General features: G+C 35.7%; 1 protein-coding gene and 2 pseudogenes across 2 annotated transcripts; 1 reads left to right on the top strand and 2 right to left on the bottom strand.

The window, feature by feature from the left end:
• Nucleotides 1–3429: 3429 nt before the first annotated feature.
• Nucleotides 3430–6963, top strand: LOC109125409 (uncharacterized; annotated as a pseudogene).
• Nucleotides 6964–7304: 341 nt separating this feature from the next.
• On the bottom strand, nucleotides 7305–8956 carry LOC104700630 (cytochrome P450 710A3 pseudogene; annotated as a pseudogene). The gene has a single exon (XR_015562807.1). The product of XR_015562807.1 is annotated as a cytochrome P450 710A3 pseudogene (transcript).
• Nucleotides 8957–11841: 2885 nt separating this feature from the next.
• On the bottom strand, nucleotides 11842–12655 carry LOC104700629 (cyclin-dependent protein kinase inhibitor SMR10-like). The gene has a single exon (XM_010416168.3). The coding sequence runs from the start codon at nucleotides 12422–12424 to the stop codon at nucleotides 11945–11947; it is 480 nt and encodes a 159-aa protein (XP_010414470.1). The 5' UTR covers nucleotides 12425–12655; the 3' UTR covers nucleotides 11842–11944.
• Between the last annotated feature and the right edge of the window lie 4456 nt (nucleotides 12656–17111).

Raw genomic sequence — 17111 nt, 5'->3', positions numbered from 1 at the left:
CTATAAAAAATAGGAAAAGTGAGTAAGTAAAATATACAGTTAATTATTAATTCTAAATTTTGTAAATACTCACTTCTATATAAATATAGATCTAATTTTGTAAATACTCACTTCAAAAACACTGCTTTCAACTTTGTTTAATTGGGGAACTTTTTTAATGAGAAGGTAAATTTTGTTTATTTTTTAGCCAAAAAATTTCCTAAAAAAATATTAATATATGCGTCTTCTTTTTTTAATACTGTAATTTAAATTTTATTGTAGTATTTTTAGATTATTTTATTTAATTTATATTTTCAACTTTGAATTATTTGGGATTCATATATTACATTTTCAACTTATAATTTTCTATTGTTTCTTTAATTATGTCAAATTAATTTTCTTCCAATTTCTCAACCTTGATTGGTTGGTCATAAATCCTTTTTTTTTTTTTGCAAACATAATTGTTACCATTATTCATTCAATCCTAAAGTAATATATCCAGTAGAAGCTCATCAACCTAATGGATAGATAAAATAGGCTAATCAAACACAAGCTTACAACAAACATAGATAGATAGATTAGAAAAACATAAATCGTTGTTGATAGATCCATAGGAGCTCAAAGACTGTGACATCCTGGTTTGCGGAAAGGTTTAAAAGAATTGATTTGGTCACATATATTACCAAAATAGACTTCTTTTTCCGGTCAAGGGTCATGATTGTTGGAACTGTGCGAGTGAGGACAAAATACAAGAAAGATCATTTGTTGATTTGTAGGGTCAATAAACAAGTTTTTAAAACCACTCATACATAACTAACCGGCCATCGAATATGGGTGGGTCCACGGGCCAAGAATAGATATAGGGCCCACTTAGGAAGGTGGGCCCATGGATTGAAAGTGGACATGGGCTCACTAAGCAAGGTGGCGGTTGAGGCATTACAGAGACAGAGGCTACATCATGGTGTGTCTAAGACACTTCCATGTATCATTGGAAAATTTAACATTAGTTACTATCAAAAGATTTTGTGATGTAAGAAAAATGTTTTTACTTTCATGGGTTGTTAGAGCAAGCTGTTTTGAGATAGCAAAAAGACGTGAACATGTTCTCTCCACACAGGAGGAGGGCAGAGCCGAGGTTTTCTCTATGGTGGAGAAGGTTGGACACAAGGTTATCTCCCTGAAGGAGGAAGGTGGAGGAGGTTGGACGCAAGGTTATCTCCCCATGGGAGGAAGGCGAAGCCAAGGTTCTCTCTATGGTGGAAGAGGTTGTACGCAAAGTTCTTTCCATAAGGGATGAGGACGGAGCCGAGGTTTTTTTCATGGTGGTCATACATTATTGTGATGATACATCATTGATTAGTATATTATGTAATATTTTTTTTGTTCAAAATGTTTTTTGAGCCAACAATTTTAGTAATTAAAAAACTATGCATAAGTGAGAGTAAAATAGTTGGTGATAAAAAATATATTTGTAACATAAAGTATATTTAGGTGTAAAAGAATACACTTTTTATAGTAACATACATAAAAAATTGTAAATGGATATAACCAATCACGAAGCACTACTGGCAACACGAAACGCTCCAATCTATTGGAGACGAGCTGGGAAAGGTTATGAACACAGAAATTACCTCTGCAGTGATAAAGATGAAAGTCATGATAAATGGCTTACAACCAATCACGAAAGAAACTATTGTAGAGCTCCCGGATGGGAGCGAGGCACTGATTACCCTGTCTTACAAGAACCTCAAGAACTAATGTCTCCACTGTCATCGGCTGACACACGAGAAGCAACATTGCCCTGGTCTGCAAATTGAGGAGCAAAAGTCTGAGAGTCACGTCAAGGATACCCTTCCCTTGTTCTCAAACCTCGGGTAGAATAAACTACTACCTCCCCCAGGATAACTTTACTGCCCCGAAAACTGGCAACATCATGGAGCTGATAGCGAATCCTCACTAAGAACCAGCCACAACCAGAGAAGCTCTCCATGGCAAACAAGAAATGGGAACCCGACACACAATCTGCAAGAGCTCTGATATGCTTCTTCGGAGAGGAGCCAAGAAAGAGAATGGGTACGAAGGTCTCACCCCCAAAGCCACTCTTACTCAGGACATAGATCCCAAAACAGCCGAAACTCTCACTCAGGCCATGTAAACTCACCAAGGGAAACACCAAACAGAGCTTTCCCTAATCGATCCATCAAACATCAGTCTGATCACTTACAGTGGAGAGACAAAATGAGACAGAGAAGCCCCCCCCCCCCCCCCCCGACATGGAAGCTCTGAGAATTCCCAAACTAGAAGGCCTCCACTTGAAAGATCTCAATCCTCAGCAGAAGTTACACCTCCACCATTGATCCTAATTCCAACCACTGAAGAAGTTATGGAGGAACTTAGAGACGTAACAGTCCAAAACATAAGCTGCTCAGATCCTAGGGAAAGTGCTGCAAGGAAATGTAGGGTTATACAAGGAGAAGCAAAGGGATTAACTGTGGAAACGGCAAGTCGTATAATAGAGGCAGCGCAACAAGAAAACATTGTGAAACAGGACCCGATAGAGGAAACTCCAATATCTAACCCGACTAAGAATCCTGAGTTGAACATTCCCCTACCCAAACCTCATGGCGCCAAGGAGACAGCTGGAAAAAAGAAACGAGGCAGACCGCCACTGCCAAAACCGATTAATAGTAGTCCCCTGAGACTCTCTGGAGCCAAATCAAGTAAGAGAACTATCTGTAGAATACAAAACTCACCGATAAGGAAGGATACTTCTGGAAAGAACTCTCATACCCGAGGAGAGAGCAGTGGGACGACAGGAAAAGCTCAAACAAAACAAGGAACAATATCAGCTGAGGGAGGAAATCGCACAATATCAAGACCAGTGGCCCCAAAATCCAAGATAATACCTGCCATGGTTAGAAAAAAAGTGGATTTTTACAATCCACCACCTCCGTTTCCTTAAAGATTTTGAGCTGGAACTGTTGTGGGTTGGGGAACCCCATAACAGGCCATCGTCTCCATGAGATCTACTCGAAGATCTCCCCTGAAATCATTTTCATCATGGAAACAAAAAATTCTGATGAAAATGTAAAAAAATCCCTGAACTGGTTACAATATCCCGGTACTCACTTGGTTCCACCGCACAGTCCTGGAGGTGGTGGTCTTGCGTTATTCTTGGAAACTGGAAATTGAGCTCTTAATACTCTACAGCTGCTCAAGCTTCATCGACACACAAATTAAAGCAGAAGGAAAATCTTTTTATGCAACCTTCTTGTATGGAGAGCCTGAAAGAGCCAAAAGAAAACTTATTTGGGAGCAGCTAACGGAACTTGGAAAGAATAGAGAGTCACCTTGGTTCCTTACGGGCGATTTCAACGACATCATTGATGCATCCGAAAAACAAGGTGGTCCACCAAGACACGAAGGCTCTTTGTGGATATCAGATCTTTTATGGCCGAGTGCGATCTCTTCGACCTAAGACATTCTGGTAACTTCTTATCCTGGAGAGGCAAAAGACATGATCACCTGATCCATTGCAGACTGGACAGGGCAATGTCTAACACCATGTGGGCTGAGGTATATCCTTTCAGCAGATGTGAATATATGAAGTATGAAGGATCCAACCACAGACCCCTACTTACCCACCTGGACCTGACAAAGAAAAAGAGAAAAGGAGTATTCAGGTATGACAGGCGTTTAAAGGAGATCGAAGAAGTGAAAAATCTTGTTACAGACGCCTGGAACTTTGATTCTGAAGAACTGGTGGAGGAAAAGATTAAACGGTTCCGAACAAAGATTATAGCCTAGAGAAAGAATAAATACCAAAGTAGTAAGAAACTCATTGAGGAGTATAAAGATAACCTAGATGAGGCGATGTCCAGTCAGGACCAAGATCAAAATGTAATCCTATCTCTTAACGACCACCTGTTATTAGCCTATAAAGCTGAGGAGGAGTATTGGAAACAACGAAGTCGACAGTTGTGGTTAGGATTAGGAGATAAAAACACGAGTTACTTCCACTCTATCACTAGGGGTCGAGCAACAGTAAATAAATTCTCAGTGGTAGAAAATAGTAGTGGAGAACCTGTTTTTAAAGAAAAGGACATACTCAGGGTTATATCTGATTACTTCACAGACCTGTTCACCTCCCAAAGTGGAGAAAGACAAAGAATCATTGAAGAGGCTATCTCCCCCTGCATCAATGATGAGACAAATCAGAGACTTATAATGCAGCCATCACCCGAGGAGATCAAGAGGGCATGCTTTTCTATCCACACTGATAAAGCACCAGGCCCTGATGGATTTTCGGCAAGCTTTTTCCAGTCAAACTGTGAAACCGTTGGTCCTCATATTATCCTCGAAGTACAGTCTTTCTTCTCCTCGGCTCACCTACAGCAAAGCGACAACAAAACCCACATCAGGCTAATTCCAAAGGTTCAGCCCCCCACAGAAGATGACAGATTACAGGCCTATTGCCTTTTGCACCGTATACTACAAGATTATCTCAAAGCTCCTTTCTAGGATACTACAACCGGTGCTTCAGGAGATCATATCGGAAACCCAGTCTGCTTTTGTCCCAAAAAGATCTATCACTGATAACTTCCGTATCCCTCATGAAGCCCTGCTTTATCTCAAAACATCATGAGCTACAAAAAGGTGCTACATGGCCGTCAAAACTGATATGAGCAAGGCGTATGACCGCCTCGAATGGAAATTTATTCAAATGGTATTCGAAAGGATGGGGTTTCACCAAATATGGGTCTGATGGATCATGCAATGCATTTCTATTGTATCCTATTCTTTTCTCCTAAACGGATCATCTCATGGAGCTGTAGTACCGCAAAGAGGAATCAGACAAGGGGATCCTCTGTCCCCTTATCTATTCATCCTTTGCAGCGAGGTTTTATCAGGCCTTTGCACTAAAGCTCAAGAGAAGGGATCCTTACTTGGCCTCAGAGTAGCACAGGGAAGCCCTCGACTCAACCATCTCCTGTTCGCAGATGACACAATGTTTTTCTGCAGATCAGACACGCAAAGTTGTCACACACTACTGGAGATCCTCAAAAAGTATGAAACAGCATCGGGACAAATGATAAACAAAGCCAAATCGGCGATCACCTTCTCTTCAAAAACAGAGGAACATATCAAAACTGTGGCACAAGAAATCCTCGTGATCCAAAGAGTTGGAGGCCTTGGGAAATATTTAGGCTTACCAGAGATGTTCGGAAAAAAAAGAAGAGAGATCTGTTCAATCAAATCATAGATCGTATAAACCAGAAAGCCCGCAGTTTCTCCTCTTGATTCCTATCTACGGCTGGCAAAGCAATCATGCTTAAGTCAGTTTTGTCTGCTATGCCAACATACACAATGTCTTGTTTCAAGCTCCCAGTATCACTGTGCAAAAGAATTCAGTCTGCTTTAACTCGATTCTGGTGGGACTCATCTGAGGAGAAAAAACGGATGTCTTGGATAGCTTGGTCTAAAATGGCAAAAAGAAAAAGGGAGGGAGGTCTAGGCTTCAAGGATATTACCGGATTCAACAACGCCCTCCTTGCAAAGGTGAGCTGGCGGATACTCAATAACCCCTCTTGTCTATTGGCACGGGTACTTATCGGAAAATACTGTTCCACCATACCATTTTTGGTGTGAAAAGTGTCCTCTACTGCATCTCATGGATGGAGAGGCGTGTGTGTCGGTAGAGACTTGCTGAAATCACAACTGGGAGTGGCAATTGGAACCGGAGGGAACACGAAAATCTGGTCGTCCCCATGGCTATCACTCTCAACCCCTATCACTCCGGTAGGACCACCAACAAAGGAATCCCAAAACTTGTTAGTGGAAGATTTAATTTTTCCTACAACCAAAGAATGGAATAAGGAGAAGATTTGGGATATCTTACCCATGTATGAACAAGAGATATTAGCTCTGCGACCAAGCAAACTCGGGGCAAAGGAAAAATTGACCTGGCTACCCGCTAAGGATGGAGAATACAACATCAAAACAGGGTACCAGGAAGTAGTAAGATCAAAGGGTCCAACTAACACACAGTCACCTGGACTGCACAACTTTAACTGGATCACAGGGCTCTGGAACCTACAATGTGCACCAGAGATCAAATTCTTTTTATGGAAAGCTCTGCACAATGCCATTCCGGTAGGAAGTAACTTACAAGAGTGTGGTATTAATCCGACAGCGAACTGCCCTCACAGTGGAAACGAAGAGACTGGGGTACACCTCCTCTTTCTATGCCCCTTTGCCGTGAAGGTGTGGGATCTGGCCCCTTTCAAGGCCTCTGTTGGTTCTCCCCAGATACCATCCATTCAAGCGGGATTTGAACGTCTACTACAATCGATTTGTCTTCCCCCAGTGGGACTCAGTCAAGGACCCCTTTTTCCCTGGATTATCTGGACCCTATGGACAAATCGAAACAAAAAGATTTTTGAGAACAAACAGATGGCTAGTACTGAAGTAATGACACAAGCTATACTTCAGGCAAAAGAGTGGAACGCTAATCAGATCTCAGCGAAAACATCTACCCATTTACCTCGATCTGAGATGATACAGGAACGGAAAGCTGATACAGTACGGTGTTCCTCAGATGCAGCCTGGAGGGAGGATACCAAACAAGCGGGTTTAGGCTGGATCTTCGAAGAACAATTCCCTTTCCCGGAACAACAAGGTCGATCCACGGCAGAGAAAGTCAGTTCGCCTCTGGTTGCAGAGGCACTGGCGATGAGGACGGCTCTTCATTAAGCCTTAGATCTTGGGTTTCAAAAGATTATTTTTGCTTCAGATTCACAGCAGTTGATCAGAGCAATCAAGTGGGAGCTTCCACCGAAGGAACTCCATGGGATTCTACACGACATCCTTCAATTATCTCTATCTTTCTCTACTTGCAATTTCATCTTTGTAAAACGAGAGAACAATTCGAAAGCGGACTTGGTAGCTAAAGAGGCTTTAATGTCTCTCAACCATGTAATATGATTTCATTTAATGAAAATGCTTGACAAAAAAATAGGATATAAATCAGTGTATTATAACAAAAATAAAATTTATAAATAACATATAACAAATTTTCATATATTTTTATTAAATTTAATTTAATTTATAAAATTTTAAACTCGCACATCGGGCAGATCCTCATCTAATATAATTATAAAACAAGCATATTTATCTTTGATCAATATATTTGATTCTCGGAAGATCGACCAAAAAATCCAGGATGCTCGGATCTCAAGTCACTTGATATAGAGGTGAATGTTATTCAAAATGCTTCATGTGACTGGTGAGCAAATAATAATAAAAAAATTAATATATGCAACAAATTATATAACATCATCGGCACCCAGACAAAATATATATATATATAACAACACAAATATGGTGAAGACATGGGAAAGCTATGACATCGATCTCCTCTCGAATTTAACACTTAGAGCACATCATGAAAAGTGATTAAAAAATATACACTGACGATGAATTTTATCAGATCAATTCAAGGAGTGGCACCGGTCCGGCTAGACAAGAACACCGTGCACCCGTCCTTGGGGGACATCGTGGGGCAATACACAATATCATCGCAGCCATCCGATCGGACCCTCTTGAAATCAAACACGGACGTGAACATGGCAATGAAGAGCACGAGGTGAGTCAGCGCATACCGCTGGCCAACGCACTGGTGCGAGCCCAATCCAAAAATTAGGAAATTGCGTTTGAACACATGATCCTCTTTCCTTGTCTCACTAAACCGGTCAGGATCAAACCGGTCTGGTTCAGTAAACCCTTGAAACGCGGCGTCGAACACGGAAGGAAAAACAATTGTACCTTTAGGGATTGTGTACGATTCCGTGAGAGGGAAGTCACCAAGAGCAACGTGTGGAACCATACTTGCTGGTGGTCGGTATCTAAGAACCTCACGAGCCACAGACCGCGTGTACTTCATCTCCGCGAGCTGATCCGGTGTTATCAACGCGTTGGACTCAGGCAACCAAATCCTTGCAACTTCCTCCCTAACTCTTCTTACCACTTCTGGCTCTGACTCAAGGAGCACCACTGCCCAAAGGAGTGATGATGTGGACGCGTCTTGCGCGGCAAACAAAAAATCGACGAGCAAACAACTTATCTCTTTGTCTTCCGAGTGTGGAGGCGGCAGAATCTGCTGGTTGATCGAATACATCCAGAAATCAATTAGGCATGTTGGCTCCTCCCCTGCCGCCATCTTTATTTTTGATTTTCCCGCGCAAACAGCAAGTGTCTCCGCTAGGCTAATTACTGCCTGGCGAGCCTCACCGAACGTGAAGCCAGGGAGGTTGATTGGCAGTGCCATTGTTCCGAGATTGAACATATTGTAATCAGTACGAAACCTGTTCCTAGCTTCCTTGTCAAGGTATGGTCCAACGAAAACCGTTTGAGAAGTCTCGAGGTTGAGTTCGCGTATGAGTTCTCGCAATGACACTGCCCGAGACTTGCCGGAAAAACTTTCCTCCCACTGCCGTAGATGACGGAGGATAACTAATTGTTGGAGGGTAGAATAGATAGAGAGTGCCTTGGGGGTGAAGTTAGGAGCTAAATGACGGCGAACAGATTTGTGATCCTCACCGAACATGTAGATAAGGCTATAATCACCAAAAAGCTTCTTGCCAAACGGATGTCCAACAAGGTGGAACGCATTGGGACGAATGTTGGAGAAGATTTTATTGGAAAGCTCTGCGTCTTTGATGTAGATGATGAATTTTCCAATGAGGTAGTTGGCGGAAAGGCCAACAGGAGTGTCCGCCATCACAGATTGCTTGTACCAGAAGGAAGTAGGGTCACGGAGGAGTGCAACGACGTTTCCAATGATGGGAGTGACGAAGAGAGGGCCAGGGAGGTTACGTTTCTTGACAAGGTAAGAGAGTTGCTCGAGGAGAAGGTATAGAAGAAATACTGAGAGTAAGTACGGTGCAAGAGAGGCAGATATAGAATCTGAGGAAACCATTATTCTTTTATTTGGTTTCTATTATTCTTATTATATGGAAATGATTGATTTGAGTGGTAAAAAAATAAGAATAGGATTTTGTTTTTTTGTCGTTTGTTTGGTTGGTAGGATTCGCAGAATATTTATAAGAGGTTTTGGGATATTGGATTGAAGCTGTTGGGAGATTTATTAAGAGAAGAAGAATTCAAAGCGTTTTTTTTTTCTTTTTTGCAAACAAATCCAAAGGTTTAAGAAATTATCAGAAAACAAATCCAAAGGTTTTTTTTGTTTGTTTCCTACTTTTTGTTAATAATATCTCTTTGTCTCACTTAAAAAAAAAAACATTTTCCATTGTCTATGTAGAGAGAGAGACAGAGGGAGGAGATATGAATATTTTGAATTGATCGTAATCTGTGAGTTGTCTTGACAATATTTCTAATACCTTAGTTTCAAATAGATCAATGATTTTTTTAAATGGAAACCAAATGACTCAACATATATATGACTCTGTGAGTTAAGGAAACTTTTAATGTTATCTTCTACCACCAATGACGTTGGTTTCAACTTACTTACGTACCAAATGAACTTTTTCTTTTTCTTTTTGACAGTTTTTTTTACCCTTAAAAAGGCATAGTTTGGGCGTCAGTATATCATACCTATTAGTATTAACATGATTTGCTCCAAATCATCAAAATAGCATTCCTAAATTCATAATCATTGTGTTTCGTTGTAAATTCTATTCTTTTCTTGAGTCAACGGCTTATTTTACCAATTCAAGTGGTTTTTATTCCCACCCAAATAAATATACCTATTTTAAAGAAAAATCTAAATGAATATACTCTTTTTTTTTAAACAAATCCAAATGAATATACTTTTTTTTAAAGAAAAACCCAAATAAATATACTATGTCGTCATTTTAAATATAAATATATAACTGATTTTTTAATTATTTTTTGGATAAAAAATAATTGATGATATTTTGCCTTTTCAATGCATTTATTCAACAGGCTAGATTATTCTCATATATAGAAGGCACGAAAGCGAAATTTATCTTAAAAAAAGTATATAGAAAGGGTTAGCAATTAGCATATAAGTTTCTTTTTTTACTATTGTTTACTTTGTGTTTCTTTGGACAGTTTTTTCAGCTTGTTACAAATTGTTTTTTTTATATATATATATATATATATATATATATCATTCATACTAGTAGAATCTAACATTATATCATCACTCATAATTATTTCTTTTATTAAACAGATGATTTATTGTGTTTGATATCGGTTGGGATTGGTTTAACACCTTTGGCTAATTTTTTTGATATCAAACCAAAATAATACTTTTTCCGTTTTAAAATATAGGATGTTTTAACTAAAACACGCAGATTAAGAAGTCTATACTTTTAACAAGTTCAACCAATCAAAAACAATATTGCATAATATAAAACACTAAACTAATCTAAAAGTTGCATAGAAACTTGAAAACATTTTATATTATGAAACAAAAAATTTCTCTAAAACAAATTATATTTTGAAACGGAGGGAGTAATAATATTAAGAAAATATTTTTATCTGCTCAAGTCAGTTAACAATGCATTTATTTTTATGTTGCTATATATGATTATCTAAATCTCGAGACATTTGGCCGATTTATTTATGATATATTGAGGGGGTGGAAGACTTGGTAAGTGAAAGCCGGACCAAAGAATTTCTTTATATTATAAAAAACAAATGGAGCAAACACAACCCATCTTACAAGTTACAACACAGACTAAAAAACATGACATATGACTTCACAATCCATACCTCCATTGACATGAGTGGATTACACCACTTGGAGTCTTTTAATGTTACTCAAACCCCGTTTTTGGGGCTCCCAAAATTGTTGTTCGCGATTCTTTCATTACAAAGGTTTATTATTATAACCTATAAACGGGTCCGATAGAGTTTAATTACAAAATACATCTTTGTCATCTAAGCTTCAAAACTTAGTCATAGGGCGTATTTTATAACTCAATCGGTCCATTCCATTTGCATTTTTATGTTAAAGCGGTTCATAATTTTCCGCTAAAAAAAATTCTTGGAAGCCAATAATCTCCTTTAGAGGGCATGTGGTATAGAAATTGTTGTCTATTTCGTGAGACTAGACTTTAAACATGATCAATGGCTTTGACTAATATGTGGATGCTAAATTGATGGTTTGTGTCATGACGAGAAGACGCAGGATTTCCCTAAATCGTCATTCCATGCGAGGACAAAACATTCTTCTCTACTTGTGGCAGAAGATAAAACATTAGAACTTGGACTTCGATTTCGATTTCTTTTTAAGCCCACTTGGATAGAGCCATATGTGTATTTACTCACACACTTGACCCTTGATACTTTAAATTTTATGGGCCAACTTAGACAATATATACTGGTTCTTGCCTTACAGTACTTTCCGTATCCAAATTTGTTCATTTAAATTAACAATTAAAATGAGCACAATCTCGAACTTGATATGAGCTGGACCAGTCGGCCAAATAGGGTAACACATTCACCTTGATTTCAGTGACCAAGCAATTTTTCTTTTCTTTTTGTCGTCAGTGATCAAGCATTTAAATCATTTTAAAAAAAACTTATACATTGGAAACAATCGGTATGTTTTAAAATTACCACATTTACGTATCTTAAGGATTTTTACCAACTCTGCTTTTCCAATTTCCAATGTTTAATTAATGTACTCTACAATCTATTAATCGTCGTGCATACATACCGATTATTTCCAATGTATAAAAAATATCCCAAGAGAAAAGAAAAAAGCATGCAAAAAGCGTAGCATACACTATTAACCAAAAATCAAAAGCTTTGTGACTTGTCAAAAAAAAAAAATAAAAAAATTAAAAAAAAAAAATAAAAAAATAACATAGGTAAGATAAAAAGTTTATAGGTATCTCAATATTATGTAACTCGTAGTGTATTACACAATTTGGTTATTAGGTAGCTACGTTATACATACATATGAAAACATCGATCAGATATGTCTAGCTTTCTTAATTTTATTACATAGAGAAGCTGGATTGAAGAGACAATCAATCTCTCTAGAAACATTTAGAATGATCATTCTCTTGCTTTTATAAGAATTCCTGACCTTAAGGCTTCTCGACGGTGCTCTTTTAGGTTTCCTCGGCGCCGGTGGACAAATGTTTGGAATCGACGGTAAAATCTGGTCGAGACGAGTCGGAGTATTACAATAATCTTCTTCTTCTTCTTCGTTCTTGAAGTTTTCTCCTTTGTGTGAGCAATTACTTGCTTCTTTCGATTTAGTTTCAAGATCTTGATCTTGTAATTCTTGATATATAGGAGAAATAGTGTGGAACTCGTGTTGTGGTGATGATGTTGTGTGAACGCTCAGGTCTGAAAAACCTAATGAGGGTTCACGGAGGAACCCTAGCTCCGTCTCGCAGAGATTATTTTGATCGGAGAGATAAATTCCGGCGTCCGAGGAACCCATATTTGAGAAGAAACGTAGCTCAAACTTAAAGCATAAAAAGGAGAAGAAAATATATAATTTTGATGAGAGAAAGTGAGAAAGAGAGAGAGATTTTAATGGCTTTGGTGGCTTAGTTTGCTATATATAATAGTACTAGTAATACTATGTACGTGTAAATATGAATTTTGTTAATGTAAATAATGTTCTCGTTTGCGAACATTCGGGTTTATAATTAATGTTGAAGGATCCGATGCAACAACTATACTTTATGTAAGATTGCTTTATTATAATAGTAAGATTTTCGTAAAAAATGGTTAGTCTCTCTAATACCAATCACATGTTTCTCGCCTTTTGAGAACACATTTTGCTTTAAGATCCAGAGATGACTCTTTTAACCACACTCTCTACGTAGAACCGAGAAAAAAAAGGTTTCGTTCACAAATATACATACAAAGCCTCGTTTCTATTAAGTTTTCTTGTCATAAAACCAGCATTTCAAATATAAAATATTAACAAACAAAAAAAAAGAAATTAAATTATACGCTCATGTTTAAATTTCGAATTCATATGTGTCTGATTCTCTCATATTGGAGGATTAGTAAAATTTGTATTCCATAAAGAGGCATACGTATAATAATTGTGTAAAGTTGAAAAAAGCTTGAAAGCGTATTGACATGAAAACAAGAAAAGGCCAGTTTTGTTGGTTGAAAAGAAAAAGGTCAATTAGTTTCCTTTATTCATAAGCTAAAAGAAATTATTGAATTTAGTGTCTAAAGGAAGATAAGCTGTCTCTTTCATCTTATTTCAAATTTTGGTTAATCATAGATCATCATTTTCTATTATTTTACTTTCTCACTCTGATCCTAACTTTGATGCATGTGAACATCAACCTCACATGCCTTCTATCTTATCACACCCACCTCTATATATGCACTCACTCCTACAACATCACCATATCTATAACTACATTACTTAGCATTTACCTTGACCTATCATACATCCATTACCTTTTGTGTGTATAGATCGATTTAACTGACAAGATAAACAAATCGTTATGCCACTATACAGCTCTATAACGATTAAAAAAAACGATCCGTTAGCATTAAACTATACCCACCTAGATGACAAAAGTCTTAAGTGTGACAATCTTAAATGTTTCTGATAGAAAAATAGATGTCATTGACATATCTCAACATTTGTCACTGATAACAAAAGTCAACACTAATAATAGATACTTGATATGTTTTGTCTCTGTTATGCCCATTTGAAATCGATGTATAAACTAATTACAAAACCACACCAACAAAAAAAAAGATCTCTGGAGATAACTGAAGTTCTTGTCCGGGTTTTGTTAGATTAACAAAACCCCAAACGCATGTGTTCTTTTTCTAAAATAACTAAGTTATTAGAGACAAGACATCTTATCTAATATTTAATAAAGCATATTATATATATATATATACACGTACGTACACATACCTACGATATACTGTATTTTCAATATATTTAAAGTTTCCAAGGCTCAACTTCCAAAAGTAAATAAATCCAAATTTTCTTCACGTACTTAGTTAGAAACGTTCAATCAAATCACAAGAGAATCTTGGTTATTTCGAAGCGGACAAAAATATTAGATAATTTCTTCTAATAATATTAATCAACTATAATCATAAATCACTGTAAAACTTGGAAGAAGAAAAAACAAATCGTTGAGATGATTAAATTAAGAGTTCCATTAGTACCATCTCCAACTCATCTCCATTTCTATCTTCAAACTCTATTTTTAGAGAAAAAACTTTCTCCAATCTCATTCCATTTCCATTTCTAAAATAGAGATCTTTATATTTGTTTTTATATTTGAAGATTTTTAATTCATTTCTCCATTTTGGAGTTAAGTTTTTTTATTTGCAAGTCAGTCCCTTAAATTTATATAGATTTATATTTTATATCTAAATACGGTTAATTATTATTATTTTATACTTAAATTTATAAATAATAATTTTAAAATTCAACAATTAATATATATTACATAGAAAATAGACAATACAAAAATGTACAAAATAACGTTACTACCAATAAAATTTAAATTACATAATATGACTTAAACTAAAGATTAAAAATAACTTTATACAACAAAAACTAATAATTAATGAATGTTGTGTAATGTAATGTTGTTCAACAATAAATTCAAAAATATAAATAACATGCTAAACTTTTTTTTTTGCTAAAAATAAAATAATTGGGTAAGTTTGTAATTTTAATAAACAATGATCATTATATAAATTAATAATAAGATATAAGAAGAATATTCTCTTTTTGTTATCAAATATGAAGAGATAAGTGGTAATAAAACCATCTTCAAAATGGAGTTACTCCAAAATAGAGTAAAAAAATGAAGAAATAGATTGGAGATACCCTTACATGCAAAAACAAGCGAACGTGCATCGTATGATCATCAGTTCATAACAAAATCTGAATGAACATTTATATTAAAAAAAAATATTATCTAACAATCGTTTGAAACGGGTTTCTATAAAATTATGTTGGTAGACTAAACAAATCAATACGTTTAAATAAAAAAAACTAGAAGTAAATCCTTGGTATGTGCTTAACTACGGTACCTTTACCCACAAACAAGAAACGAAATGTGAATAGTGGCACCAAATGCGTTTGTTAGATTTGTTGGAGATCACATTATCTATCACTATCTACCACCAAAAAGTAATATCATAATTTTGAATTATTATTTAATATTAAAAAGAAAAATAGTAGAGATCTAAATTCTTGGGATTCTTTAACAATGTTATCCCAATCAACAACTTAAGTTAAGCAGATAATTTAACTTCTTGTTCAGGTAAAAGTTAAAATATCAGTTAGCTTAGTTTATCCACTTTTTTACCATTAAAAAGGGATAAATAAATAGAAAAAGTTAGAACACACACTCTCATGGAAACATAATTGAATTATTTCTCATGCTCAATCATTTTGCCTCCCATCTTTTGTTTACTCCTCCTTCTTTTGTCTTCGTTAGTTTTAGTTTCAATTTCAGTGTAATTACAATCATTGACTATTAATAATGTAGTTTTTGCCGAACATATATTTTTAAGGACAAGTAAAGATTATAACAAAATCTTGTCTTGTCACATACATGCTTTGCTTGTACAAGAACTTACTTATTCTATGTCTATTAATTTGTTTTTTTATCTGAATATGTGTCTAATTAACTAGCATTAATAAAAAAAATGAAAGATATATACTGCATACGATGTACGCCATCTTGGAGAACAAGAGATTAAACTTTGAAGTGACAGAAGGTTCGGTCATATTACCAATCTAGTGTTGCATTCATACGTGTCGAGTTTTAAAGAAAAAATAAAAATTGCAACGTGACCATCAACTACAATGTGCTTCGTCCTTTCCTATTGGAGATTAGATTGCTTGCAACATAGAGAACGGCTTGATCTTTATCACAACAGAGTTGTGGTTTCGGAATGTAAACCAAGCTAATAGAGAAATTGTTGCGACCAAAGAAGGCTCAATAGTTTATAGTTGCATTGGCATTTGATATGTACTCTTTCGCCATTGCTCATGTTAAATGTTACATATTTCTAAAATGAAACACCAAGGAAATCACAATGGCAGATAAGAGAATATTTGGAATAAGGGCAAAAATCTCAATCTACATCAGTGAAAGCTAGAACAGTCATAGTACGTACATGTGTTTTGGGATAAAACAATACTTGTTGTGTAGATCATTCTTAAGATAGTGTAAAACTCTTTGAGCAATTTGTAGATCCACTGAACAAGATGCGTGCATGTACTGACGACCGACAAGGTCGTACCTCCTTTAAAAGCAGAAAAAAGGTAATATATAGCCTTAGGCCCCCAAATTTGATATATATGTTTGTATTTTAAAGTTTTAACATTAAGGAACAATATTTTAAAAGAACATGAAATTAACTTATTATTCTTTATAATTTCCTAGTTAGCTAATTTAAACGTAACAAAACTCTTTATTCATCGATTTACAGTAACAAAAAAAACAGTTTTTTTTTTGTTAAAAGGCATAAAAAAACATTAAAAAAAAACAGATTTTTAAAAAACTGGCAAAAGATTACAAAGTGTCACTAGGTAGCACTTTAAAAGTCAAGAGAATTTCATTAACACTATAAATCTTTAAAATGATTTTACTAACACTTTGACCTTTTAAAATAATTTTACTAACACTTTAAACCTTAAAACTAACTTTTATTTTCGTACCGCCATAAAAAATAACGGAATAATAATATCCGTCAACGCGAAATAGTTAAACTATGTTGGTTTAATTTAAAATTTAATTAGTTTTAGTTTTTATAAATAAATCAAAAGATAAAAAGATAAATTTGTGTTCATCTTCATTATAGACAAATTTTTTACGACATTACTCTTCACATTATTAGTCATTTTAATAAATGCATCTCCATTGGATTCTGATTCAAATCGATTGACTTCTCATTGGAAACCAATGAATCTTCTAAATATATTGTCCTCTTCAATTTTACATTTGTCAAATGTTTTAACCTTATCTCCTATTCTTCTTTTTTTCTTGCTTTGATGTATTTTTAATTTTCTTTTATCAATCGTCGTAAATAATTAAATTAAACTAAATTAATTAAACAAATATTTAAATCAAACGAGCATAATTAAACTATTTCACGTTGACAGATATTAC

The sequence above is a fragment of the Camelina sativa genome, chromosome 7 (assembly GCF_030686135.1).
Source record: "Camelina sativa cultivar CO46 ecotype springtype chromosome 7, ASM3068613v1".
Classification (NCBI taxonomy): Eukaryota; Viridiplantae; Streptophyta; class Magnoliopsida; order Brassicales; family Brassicaceae; genus Camelina; species Camelina sativa.
The sequence above is the reverse complement of the archived record's forward strand: the minus strand, read 5'-3'. Positions and strand labels throughout refer to the sequence as shown.